A 12,795-nucleotide genomic window follows, 5' to 3' on the forward strand; every position below is an offset into this window, starting at 1 on the left:
GACTATTAATACAAGCCCCACGTCTGGCTGCAACTCCAGAACATATGCTCGCAGCAGAACGCTGCCCCTCCCAGCTGAGCCTGTTGTCTGTTCCTTTTCGGATTGGCGCCAGGCTCATAGACCCCATGTAGGTAGAATATAACTTTCCATAAATAACTCCTAGCCCAACCTACAATTTAGATTTGGGTTTTTTTCCCCTCGCGGTGATGGGATTGTAGCCTGGGTTCATCTGTCCTAGATCTCCGGGTCCCAGAAGCAGACCCCAGGTGTATCTCGGGGTTGGGGCATTGGATTGAATCCCCAGTTCCCCCACGCTGCCTCGCACACCACGAGGACTCAGCACACGGTAAGGAATTGGGGCTCCTCTGCCCACGAACCTTCAGCCTCAGCACCTCAGCTTGGGCCGTGCCCTCTGCTTAGAAGGTCCCTGTTCTCTTCACCTAGTGAACCGCTAAGCAGCACCCACCTCCGGGAAACCCTCCCTAAGCTTTAATCCCCCATCCCCACCCACCACAGAGTAAATTACTGCCATCCTTGGTCCCCGTGACACTTTGTACAGAACAATGTGACCTGATTTGCCCACGTGCCCCCCAGGCTCTGAGCAGCTCGAGTGTCAGGGGAGGGGACTGAGCCCACGGCTGGCTGTGGGCAAGACGTTTAACCCCTTGGTGCTTCCGTGTCCTCATATTCAAACACAAACCTGCCTCCAGAGTCCGTCTCCCTGTGCCACACGGCCTCTGGGGGCTGGACGATGCAGCCGCTTCCTACGTGCTCTCAAATTCTGGGCCCTGGGACACTCCTCACGATGTGTGGATTCCCTGCAAGGTCTCACTGAGGTCTCCTTGGGGCCTGGAGGCGTCAACACCCACTGACACGTAACAAAGACTTGTCGGGAGTTAAAGGGAAAAATTAGGGGGAGGACCTCAGCTTACTTTGGGGGTGGGGTTACCCCAAGATGGGCTGGCCTTGATTCAAAGCTTTGCAGTTGATCATCCCTCCTTACGGCAATGGAAGAATATTTCTTGAGTCTCAGCTAGCGTTCAGAGCTATAAGGGGAGGCAAGAGTTTTGAGAGAAGTACAAGACATTGTCCCTGCTTGTGAAGAGTTCACATTTTCATCGGGGAGGCGTAAAATTCACATTTGGGAAAAGCTTGACTGAGCTCCTGTGAGCTGGTCCTAACATGTGTTTGGCTCTGTGCCTATCCCAGTACTAAGCACAGCCTGGCCAGGAGAAACAGGTGACCCATGAATGAATGCACGATGGAAGACACAGAATCAGAAACTAAAGGAGTGGCAGGACAAAGGGGCTGGACATCTGAGGAGAGAGGGATCAGTGGGGACTGGGTTATCTCTGGGAGGTTCAGGGTAGAGGTGACAAAGAACATGCACCCCAAAGAAAGGGTAGGAGTTGTTGGGGGTGGTAAACAAAGGCGGTAAGCCAAGGAGGCAGGGATCAGGACAGCCTGTGGCCACTTGGGAGTCATTAAGGGAGCTTGGGAGAGTGGGTGATGGGAATCAAGTGGACTTCCATGCCAGAGTGAGAAGCCTGAACTTGATCCTGGACAAGGAGGAGTTGCTGAGGGATTTTTGAGCAGGGGTATGACATGGTGAGAATGGTGTTTTTGGAAGACAGTGTGGAGGGCAGGCTGCTAAAGGGAGGCCAGGCTGAGGTTAATACAATGGCCGAGGTGAAGGGATGAGGTCTAGGTTTGGAAAGGAAGGGACAAACGTGACCTTTCAAAGGAAGGACATAATTGCCACAAGAGCCACCATAACACAGTCAAAGGTGCCTCCCAGGTTTAAGTTCTAGTCACCAAGAGAAGGATGTTAACGTTGACAGAAATGACCACGTGCGGTTGACAAAACAAGACCACATCCTCTCCGTAACAATTCAATGTCTTTATTAACAATGCCTCTGGATTCGGAAAGAACAGACTGATATTTCATAAAGCAATATTAACGTTGTCATTCTCTACAAGAAAAACTTTTGCATAAATAACTTAAGTGAGAAAATAAATATGTAACTTAACTTTTTTTTTTAAACTGCTACTTTCATTCCTGTGGACAAATTCCACATGAAAAGATCGCAGAAACAACCAGCTGGGCAGGCTTTCACGTGGCATGTGCTTCTGTTTAAAAAAAAAAAAAAAATTTTTTTTTTTTTTTTTTTTTTTAGCAATTAAAAACTGCACAGCAAGTAAGCGGTGTCTGGAAATGATTTTCCAAAAGATTTTTGGATGGCAGCATTAAGCTCTGTGGTTTCTCAACATATACACAGCACTTGTAATCTCTTCCTCAATAATATTATTTTAATGTAAGCTATGCCACCACACGTAATAGCAGTAAGAAGCTCTTTTCCAGACAGAAATGTGTCCGTGCGTGGTAGGCAGAAGGAGGCGCCTTGGAAGGGACTCGCTGGTCTTTGAAAGGGTGGTGGCTGCTCCCTTGGGCCCCCAAGCCCAGTGTGCTGGGACCTTGAGCTTCTCTGCAGAAGGTAAAGTTAAAATATGGCCATGGGGGGGGGGGTTGGGTGCTGCTCTTTAGGAATAAGGGGTGATTTCTGTGCCTCCCACCACCCTTGGGACCGTCTCCTCTACCCCAGTTGATACTGTTGTTTCTGTGTCCTTTGAGATGCAGGGGTGGAGGTAGCCAAACATCTGGGAGGCCAGGCTGTGACACACCACAGCTTCTTCCACAAGGCTGGCAGCCGTAAATAGACTCTCTTCTTTTTTCCTGCTGTTTTTCATCTTTGGCTGTCAGATCAGAGGATTACAACCCCGAATTCTGGAAGCCACCACGTCAGTGATTCAATCCAAACTCTCTCCCCTCTGCCCATTCAAAGGGCACTCGAGTCCTTGGAATCACATGGCAGTAGTTTCCTCCAGATGCTAATCCCACCCCCACTTCCATTTTACAAAGAGGAAATCGAGGTCCAGAAAGAGAAGAGTGTAATAATCCGAGGTCACCCGGCACGTTAGTGGCCCAGCCAGGACTAGAAACCCTATCTACGGACCCCAGTCATGTGTTCTGGGCACAGCATGGCACTAAAGGCTTTTCTGCCGGGGCAGAGAGGTGGGGGGAGGGGGATCTTATCGAACTTTCTTAACCAGTCCCTGGACTTTTCTCCACTGCTTTCTTAAAACTCCAGGGCAGTGAAATGCTCCCTTTTCTGCCTCCTCTGAAGTGGGACCAGCAAAGGTAGGCGGCCCCGGCGGGCGGGGCTGCGTGGCTCAGTGTCTGTGACTCTCAGCTCCCTCCCCTGCCCCTCGGGGCCCCCTAGGCAGGGGGGAGGTGGGGGGGGGCTTTGCTGCCACCCGGATCCACAGAGCCTGCAGCCGGGAACGTCTCAGCCCCCCGCCCTGGGTTGCAGGTATTGATAAGGAAACACAAACGATCAAACCGCGCGCAGGGGGCGGAAACCCGGGGTGCCTGGGTGGGGGGCGCCCGCGGGGGGCGCGGCGCGGCGGGCGGGCTCTAATAGGCGTTCTCCAGCTCGCCGCGGTTGGCTTTGGCGCCCCGGGCGCGGGGCCGCTGCTTCCGGCCCTTCTGTGGCCGGGCGGCCTCGGGCCCGAAGTCCTTGAGCTCGGACTGGTTGTGGAAGCGGGTGAGGCGCTTGCACTTGCACGAGGCCACCAGGCGCACCTTGCGCGCGCGCGGCGCCGCGCCGCCGGGACACAGCAGCTGCACCCGCTGCGCGCGGTAGCGGTCGGGGATGCAGCGGAACTCGGGCCCGCTCGGGCGCCACCACTTGCCGCGGCCGATGGCGTTGGGCAGCAGGCGCGCGGGGCCGCACTGGCCCGAGCACACCAGCTCGGAGACCGGCTTGGCGCTGCGGCACGGCCCGTCCGTCACGTAGCGGGTGAAGTGCAGCTCGCGGCAGCTGTACTCCGAGGCGTCTGCGGAGAGAGGCGCGCGTCAGGGCGACCACCCGGTCCGCCTCCCTACAAACCACCCCGCCTTTTCCAAACCTGCCTCTCCCCAGACGCTTTTGCCCCTGGGGATCTATTACGGGAAGGGCCCAGGTACCCTGGAGCTGGGGGAAAGATCTCCCACCCACCCTCTCCCCCTAAACCTTTGGAGCCAAGTGATTGCTTCAGTTCAAATATGAGCTCCGTGACTGTGTGACCTTGGACTAGTTACTTAACCTCTCTGTGCTTCCCATCTGTAAAATGAGTTGTCTTGAAGATTCAGTGAGCTAATCCATTACATCTATAATGCAGGCGACACTGCCTGGAACATAGTAAGAGCTGGAAGTGTTGACTGTTACCATGTTATTATTATTATTCCTCTCCAAGGGGGCCCTCTTTGCCAGACTTAAGTCACATCTGTGCCACAGGGCTCCTGGCCTCAATAGGGTAGGTATTAGCCACACCCTCTGAATGGCTCTGGCTTCTTCCAAATTCCTTTTCCAGCTGGTTAGGAGGGGTGACCGGGAGTAGGCGGATGGAGAAAGGAGCAGGGGTTAATTGAAGGTAATAAATCAGGGCAGCTTCTGAGGAGAGGGATGGAAGGGGCGGTGGAGAGGAGACTGAAGTCATTAGACTTGAAAGAAGCCGATGGCAGCATGTCCAACCCCCTCATTATCACTGTGGACACTGAGGTCCAGAGAGGGGAAAGCTCTTTCCGGATAGGCAGAGCGGGTCTCCTGACTCTGCTCTTCTGGGGTCCCAGAACTTCTCAGCTCCCACAAGGGTGGAAGCTGTGTGCCCGAGCACCGAGGGATGCTGGGTGGGGGGTGGGGGCAAAGGGCTGCTTTTTTACTGTTTTCACTATAGTTACTTCCCTAACAGAGGGGGACCAAGCTCTGACTGAAAACCTACAGCTTCGGCTGCCACAAATATTTATTAAGCGCCTGCTGTGTACCAGGTGCCATTCGATGGACACCCAATGGTGGCACAGGCTTGCTCCCTGGGCAGGGAAAGGTTGGGCTCTAAGGCCTGGCTTGGTCCCCAAAGACATCTTGATTGTGTCTCCTACTGTGGGTTTAGATGGGTGGGAGCTTTTTTAAACAGCTGGTGTTCATGTGAGCACTGGTCCATCCCCAAGGGTCTCATAGGGACAGTTCCAGTGTGACACAAAGGGATGAAAGATAGTCCTAAGGCCAAAACCAGAGAGGAGGCAGAGAAGGCCAAGCCCCTCTTCCCCCCCAGAGCAAGCACAGCAGGGGAGATGTGGGGGTTGCCTCCCTCATGGCTGGGCTCCTGGTTTCTGAGTTGGTCTGGCATTCTCACCTCTGCTCCCAGGCTGCACAGGGGTGGGGGGGGGGGGGGTGGGCGGCGGGGCATGGCTTGTTTGCCCAGGGAAGGAGGCTTTGAGGCTTTCCATGAATAGTACCCCTAGGCCCGGCGCTTCTTCTGCAAAGGGTGACTTTGTTTTGATCACGTGGCTTCCTCCAGGCCTGTGGCTCTCATGGGAGCCCAGGGAGGTGGGCATCTTGTCCTTGGGTCTCCTACAACCCATTGCTTGAGCTTAGTTGACCTTCCCTGAGCAGGAGCAGGGGATAGGCACTCCCACCTTCCCAGTAGAGGCCTCTTCGGGGGTGACCTTTGAAGAACCCCCATTCTCAGCTGGTTGTGAGGCAGGGCAGAATGGGATGCAGGGGCCTGGGCAGTGGACGCCTCTTCCACCTGGACCATAGCCAGAGGGCCTCCCTCCGAAGCATCATTCCAGCCCCCACCCCCAGCCATTCCTGCCAGCTGCAGAGCCAGCTGTGCACACTGCCCCCCAGACTTCTCTGTGCAGACCTGACCAGGAACCCCGGTGTGCCCTCCACTGGGGCCACTGCCTTTCCACTAGGGTCAGGGTCCCTCCCAGGAGGAAGGCAAGGCTGGGTCTGGGGTGAGGATTCAGGACAGATGGTGCCACCTGTGTCCACGCCCCACACAGAGGATGCTGCCTCCCTTCCAGGGCCTGGACCCAGCTACTACGCAGATCAGAAGCTAAAACTGTGCCTGCAGCTCCCATCCCTCAAGTGTTAGACTAGCTCACTGGGCAGACCGTGGGTGGTGGGAGCTGAACGAGTGCCTCTCTGGCATCCCTTTCCCACTCCTCTGCGCGGACTCACTCTGCCTTTCGGCCCCTGGTGCCCCGCAGCGAGTTCCCCACCAGCGCTGTCTTGTAACTGGATCACACTGGCTTCAAATCTCAGCTCTCTACTCACTAACGAGTTGCTTAATCTCTGAAGCCTCCATGTCTTCACCTTCAACTTGGGAGTTCCCCGGGGTGCGGTTCAGACACAGCCCATGTAGTGTCTGCATCCCACAGGTGCTCATAGATGTGAGGCTCCCTTGCCTTGGCCCCTCCCCAGTGGTGTCAGCAGCTGGACCCCGCTCCTCTCTTCTTGGGAGGGGATTCTTTGAAATCTCCTTTCTGAGCCCCTGAGTCTGTCCTTCGCCACCTCAGCCTCCTTCCCTCTCTGGGCTCTCACCGCCAGCCCCCTACCAGCCCCACGCCCTTGCACTTGAATTCCAAGGCTACACTGGCGTGCCATGCCACCCTTCGCCTGCTTCCAGGCAAGACTGTCCCTCCACTGGTGCTGGCAGTGGCTGCCAGTCTATCTCAGTCTTCAACACCTCCCAAAGAGAACCCTCCCAGGACCCTTATGCTGAAAAGGCTCTCCTCCATCCCATACCTTTGGTCTCAAAGGGGTGGTGGGGAGGCCTCCCTCCGTTCTCCGCCCGGTTCATGGTCTTGTTGTTGAATTCTGGTGGAGGCTCGGGGTGCTCGTCCAGCTCAGGGATGATTTCCGTGGCATCATTCTTGAAGGCCTGCCACCCCTGGCAGCGGAAGGCTGCACGCATCAGCAGGCAGACGAGACACAGGGCAAGAGAGAGCTGCATGGTGCCAGCTGGAGGAGGGCACCCGACCTTCCAGTAGCACAGGCTCCGGTCCCCAGCCCAGACACGTTTGCCTTTTTAAAGCCCCCTCTGCCTCATGCCAGCCAATGAGGACAGGCTGGGGCAGGGCTGGACCCATGCTTCTCTCAGCCCAGGGGGAGGGAACGGGGGTGTGTTCGGAGCAAACCCTCCCCAAAGACTCCTCCTCGAGCTCAGAAATCTCCCAAATTGCTGCTGGTGCTCCCAGGTGACCCACAGCGAGGGGGGCGCGTGGGGCAAGCCTGCTCTCTCAGCGCCTCCCACGTGCAGGCGGCTGCGGTTTTCAGATATCAAAATGAGCTCCAGCTCCTAATCTCTACTTCCCTGGGCCCCTCGGGCTTTCTCAAAACAAACTTTGGACCAGCTTAACAAAGAAAACTGCAGCTCTGAGTCCTCGGCAGGTCTTAGTCTAGCCGATCCCATTTCTCAGGCCAAGTTCATTTGTCACCCCACCAAAATTAAACGGCCCTAGAGGTGTCTATTTGGCCCCCACAGACCCAGGCAGAGGCAGAAGGCTGCTTTTTAAGAAATCTCATTGGTCCCAACTCCATGCGGCTCAGCATCAATTATCCTGACCAAGAAAGCCCCTCTTGTCATCCCTCTGAAAGACAAAAGGAAAAACTGAAGGGTCACAGTGAGAGCTTCCACTTGGCCCAGGGGGCAGGGATTCTGGTTTCAAGACCAGGATGAGAAGTCAACAGGCTCTGGTGATGGAGACAAGGAGGAAACCTCAGCGTATGCTCCTTGGAGATCCTGTGCTTGGTGACAGGCACTTCTTTGCAGGCTGACGTGCCAAAGGCAGTTATTTCCCGGGCCAGGCTGTGGTTAGGAGTAGGGAGCACAAAATCTCTCTTCCTAGCAAAAGTGAAAGCCAGCACTTTAAGTGCTGACATTTTTTTTTTCTCCCAGCCCATTACATTTTTCAAAATCAGCTTTGAGTCCTATATGGAAAACCTTATTGGTGCATAGCACAGGGTGCATTCCGTGAAGCCATCCCAGGTCCAGCTAGCCACAGAGAATCCGAAAGGAATCGCTACCTTGGCCCTGGAGAAGAAAGAGGGGCCTGAGGGAGGGAGGTTCACACCTGAGGTGCAGGAAAAGAGGACCAGTAGAAGCTTTCATTGCAGACGGATTGTTTGAGGACGCGCACCCACTCCTGGCCCCAAAGGAGGCCGGGAAGCAGGCTGTGGCCCAGGTCCCCTTGGTATTTTCACTGGGCAATGAATCAGTCGCAGCCCACCTGCAGAGCCTCTGCAAAGCCTCTGCCACCTGCCTCGACTTGTAAGTCACTGTGTCCATCTGCGGCCGTCTGTCCCTCCTTTCCATCATCCATCACTCGACACATGAATGCAGCTGCTCTGACAGTTTTACAAGCCAGACAGAAGCCCCTGCAGGAAGGGCCCTCTCTGATACCTGCTTCCTAAGTCAGTTTCCTTCAGGGCAGACGAAAACAGCTGTGGCCATTGTTGCGGGTGATCTATCTCTCCCAACAGAGCTGGCGGTGTTGTGAGAAGGGGGCCCTCCAAACCCTCTCCCCTTGTCTGTGACCTTCCAGCCTCCCTTTCCCTTGCTCTGGAATGTGGACCATTAACCCTATTGTGGCTGGACAACTGCCTTCTTGCCCTGGATTTCGGAGAGGGCAGTTCTGATGCCTGGTTTCCTTGAGCTGGTGGGACTGATGCTGGAGCCCCATCTGCTGTTGGGATTGACCGCTCATCCACAGGAAATGGAGATGGTGGGGACCATCCTTGGAACACTCCTGCCACCTGCTGGAGATGGAAGGAGGAGCCAGCGAGCAGAGGATGGCCAGCCTCAGGATTTCATTTCATTTTATTGATATCATTTCATTGAAACTGAAGAATGTTTAGAGTGAAAGCGAGAGGGAGAGAGAAGAAGGAGAAGAAGAAGGAGAAGAAGAAGGATCCAGTGGACTTGAACTTTTAAATTATCTCCATCCTTTTGAATTACTCTCTGCCAAGGTATAGCCATGCTTTTCACAGAATGGCTCAGAGACAACCTGCTGTGATGCCATCTGTTTTTTTTTCATTTAATACCAATTCAATTTTATATTTATTCAGTCCACAAACTCGTCATTGTTCAGAGACAGACAGTACTCCCCAGAGTTAAAGCCTCAGGGCTTTAGCTGACTTCTGTTGTGGATAGTTTAGGTTATTTCCGATGCTCTTCTCTCCTCAGTAGGTATGCTGTGAACATCCTTGGACAAAGTCATTTTTTGAATTGAAGTTTTTATTTTGAGGTCATTGTAAATTCACATGCACTTGTAAGAATTAATACAGAGAGAATTCCCTGTTCCCTTTGCCCAGTTTCTCTCAGTGGTAACATCTTGCAAAAACCAGGATACTGACATTGATACAATCCACCAGTCTTAGTCAGATTTCCCCAGTTTTATTTGTACCTGTGTGTGTGTTTAGTTCCATGCAACTTTATCACGTCTTGGTTCAAGAAACCACCATCACAGTCAAGACAAAGAACAGCTCTGACTACAAAGATCTCTCTCATTGCCCTTTTATAACCATGCCCTCCCCCTTCACTCATAACCTATGGTACCACTAATCTGTTCTCCATTTCTACAATTTTGTCATTTCAAATAAATATGTTATATAAATGGAATCAGACAGGATGTAACCTTTTAGGACTGGCTTTTTTCACTCAGCATCATTCCCTGGAAATTCATCTGAGCTATTTCCTGTATCAACAATTTGTTCCTTTTTATTGCCAAGTCGTGTTCCACAAAGTATTTTATTTTAACTGTAGGGTTATATCAGAAGTGAATGCGGGGTCTGAGAGACTGAGCAGTCCCCAGTCCCATCAGCAACATACAAGTGGGCATGTGCCTTAGTTTGCTAGGGCTGCTGAAACAAAGTAGTACAGACTGGGTGGCTTAAACAACAGAAATTTATTGTCTCATAGTTTCTGGAGACTGAAGTCTGAGATCAAAGTGTTGGCAGGGTTGGTTCCTTCTGAGGGCTGCGAGGAAGAGTCTGTTCTGTGCTGCTCCCCTAGCTTCTGGGGGCTTGCTGGCAATCTTTGGCATTCTTTGGCTTGCAGACTTCGCCCCCATCTCTGCCTTCATCTTCACATGGTGTTCTCCCTGTGTGCGTGTCTCTCTCCTAATTCCCCCTTTTTATAAGGACATCAGTCATATTGGATTAGCGCCCACCCTCATGACCTCATCTCAACGGATTACATCTGCAACGACCCTACTTCCAAAGATGGTCACATTCTGAGGTCCCTGGATTCAACATATGAATTTTGGAGGAACACAATTCAATTCATAACAGCATGTTTCTGCACAAGGCTGCCAACCCTGAGTGTGGGCTGTTAATCTTTTTAATTGAATTTATTTATTGATTTGGCCACACTAGGCAGCACGCAGAACCTTAGTTCCCTGACTAGGGGTACCCAGGCCCCCGGCAGTGGAAGTGCGGAGTCTTAACCACTGGACTCCCAGGGAATTCCCTTAAATTAAATTTAATAATTTACTAGTTGCACCTAAATTTCTGGCAAGGCTGTTTTTCATGTGATGATTTACTGGTTTTTGTTTCTATCAAGCTGTCTGTTTATAAGTCCACTTGTCAAACATGGAATGAAGCAAAGCCTCCTATCGGGCATGATGAACTCATACACGATCCCCACCCAGGAGCTCCAGTACCAGGGAAGGAATAAATTCTTCCTCCAAATAACTCTAATGCTGGGTAGAAAGTGATTGGTGCTGCTAAGGAAAGGTTCAGATACATTCTTTTAAAAGGACAGAGTGTTATGGGCCTTTAGAGAAGAGAACGGTCTCTTTCCCCTGGGGTGGATCTGGGAAGATGTGGCGTTTGGACCAGACTCTGAAGGACAGGCCAAATTTGGAAAGTAAGTTATGCTCCTCTGACTTCTCGGGATTGTAGAATGTTTGTTCTGAAAGGGACCTCAAAGGTAAGTTAGTTTCACTCTCTACTTGGTTCCCAAGCCCTCTGGCTCTAATTCATGGAAACTGAAGACTCTTATTGGCTGCATTTTTTAAACAGATTTTGCTGCCACAGATCAGTGGTGAAAATGGAAGATCTGATTTGAAGGGCAATCTCTGTTTATGGATAGTTGTCTGCGCTAAGTCCAAATCACCGTCTTATTCACTATTGAAAACTTGTTCTCTGTAGAGGGCAGGGTCTCAGCACAGGTGGAAATCTAGTTGTTGGTTCAGCAGCTTCTGAGGGACAGACCCAAAAAGCCTGGGTCACTCACCCTCCTGCTGCGAATAAGCTAATGGCTGCCCCAGCCCCAACACGATAAAACCTCCGCTTCCTTCTGCCTGGCAGACCAGGCCCTTTAAGGTGGGGCCCTGACATCCCCAGAACTTCTTCAACTGCCATCCAAACTACCACCCTCTGCCTGCAGGAGGGCCCCCACCTGCAAATTCTTGTTTAATATGGTAAAGAATGGGACTTCCCTGGTGGTCCAGTGGTAAAGAATTCACCTTCCAATGCAGGGGACGTGGGTTCAATCCCTGGTCAAGGAACTAAGAGTCCCACATGCCACAGAACAACTAAACCCACGTGCCACAACCACTGAGCTCCCGCACCTCAACCAGAGAGCCTGCATGCTGCAAACTCCAGAGCCCACGCACCCTGGAGCCTATGCGCCACAACTAGAGAGAAGCCCACGCACCTGCAACAAAGGATCCTACATGCCTCAACGAAGATCCAAGTGCTGCAACCAAGACCCAATGCGGCCTACATAAACAATTTTTAAAAATAAATAAATAAAATAAAAATAAAATGGTAAAGAAGGTCTTATTCAAGGAGGTACCATCATGACAGGTATAGGGACCCCTGCCGTGGGGTCACTGTCGTTGGGGAGAGAGATTGGGCTCAACTCCGAATACAAGGAAAGTGGGAATTTATAGCCAAGCAGCAGGGCGGGGTTCAGTGGATGGAAAATTACTAAGAGAAAACATTAGGGGTGAGGAGGATTCTGGCAAAACCGACCTAACAGGATTCTTGCTAAAGGCAGGCCAGGGTGGTCAGACATCACCTGGGAGGGTGGTGGGGGGTAAGGAACCCGATTAGGTATTGAGGGTGATCAGATAAGGAGGATGGGGGATTCTGACTAAACTGCCTTGGCAGGATTCTTGCTAAAATTAGACAAGACAGAGACAAACACGGAAGTCAAAAAGTCAAGGCCCAGTTGAAGAAGAGCTCAGAGGGGCCTGACTAAAGTTGAAAGAGGACTGTCACCCTATGTGTTCGGAGACGTCTTCTGCCTCAGAACCAAGCTGCACCAGCTCCACACCTCCCTCTTCTTTCTGCCCTCCTCCTCCTCCTCAGGGTGGCCCCCCAGGTACTCCATGTGCCAGGGGCATTAAACTAGAAGGTCCTCTGGTTCATGGGCTTTCAAACTAGGCCCCTCAGAACCCTGTTTCAGCAGAGATGTCTCCTGGTTTAAAAATTATGTACATTTTAATTATTTAAAAATATAATAACACACACATTACCTAAATGTGGTATGCATCTGCTTTGAATGAACTGGAGGGGACACACTCATGCCGTTGCCTCCAAATTAACTCATTTTGGTGTAGACTTCAGAAATGGATTCTCTGTGCATTTGAACTTCTTATAAATGGATCATCAATTCAGAAGGCCATAGCTCAGAGACTCATTTTAAAAACTAGGCTTGGGCACGTCCATGCCCATGAAATTACACAAGGAAGCACAGGACAGAAATTACACAAAGGAGCACAGGCCCTCCCTCCTTAGTTAGCTCTGAGTATCATGATGTGCTTGACACTGTACCACCCCAACAGACGACAGAATTAACTGGAGACAAAGCAGATAAAACACTGTGATTATCATTCATGAGTCTCATTTTACATTTGGTGCTCATTAAAGCAGCCTGGACCTTTAAAATAAGAGCATA

General features: G+C 51.8%; 1 protein-coding gene across 1 annotated transcript; it reads right to left on the reverse strand.

Annotated features, from left to right (window-relative positions):
* Positions 1-1,896: 1,896 nt before the first annotated feature.
* SOST (sclerostin) lies at positions 1,897-6,874 on the reverse strand. The gene is made up of 2 exons (XM_057716939.1): positions 6,633-6,874; positions 1,897-3,897 (listed from the first exon to the last, which is right to left on the reverse strand). Exons 1-2 carry the CDS (start codon positions 6,838-6,840, stop codon positions 3,476-3,478), a joined length of 630 nt encoding a protein of 209 aa, XP_057572922.1. The 5' UTR covers positions 6,841-6,874; the 3' UTR covers positions 1,897-3,475.
* Between the last annotated feature and the right edge of the window lie 5,921 nt (positions 6,875-12,795).

Source organism: Hippopotamus amphibius, chromosome 17 (assembly GCF_030028045.1).
Source record: "Hippopotamus amphibius kiboko isolate mHipAmp2 chromosome 17, mHipAmp2.hap2, whole genome shotgun sequence".
Classification (NCBI taxonomy): Eukaryota; Metazoa; Chordata; class Mammalia; order Artiodactyla; family Hippopotamidae; genus Hippopotamus; species Hippopotamus amphibius.

Excerpts from the sequence above, each read along its gene's own strand:
- SOST (XM_057716939.1), bottom strand. The coding sequence starts at position 6,840 with ATGCAGCTCTCTCTTGCCCTGTGTCTCGTCTGCCTGCTGATGCGTGCA. Across the intron at positions 3,898-6,632 it reads CCACCCCTTTGAGACCAAAG|ACGCCTCGGAGTACAGCTGC; the intron begins GTATGGGATGGA and ends CTCTCTCCGCAG.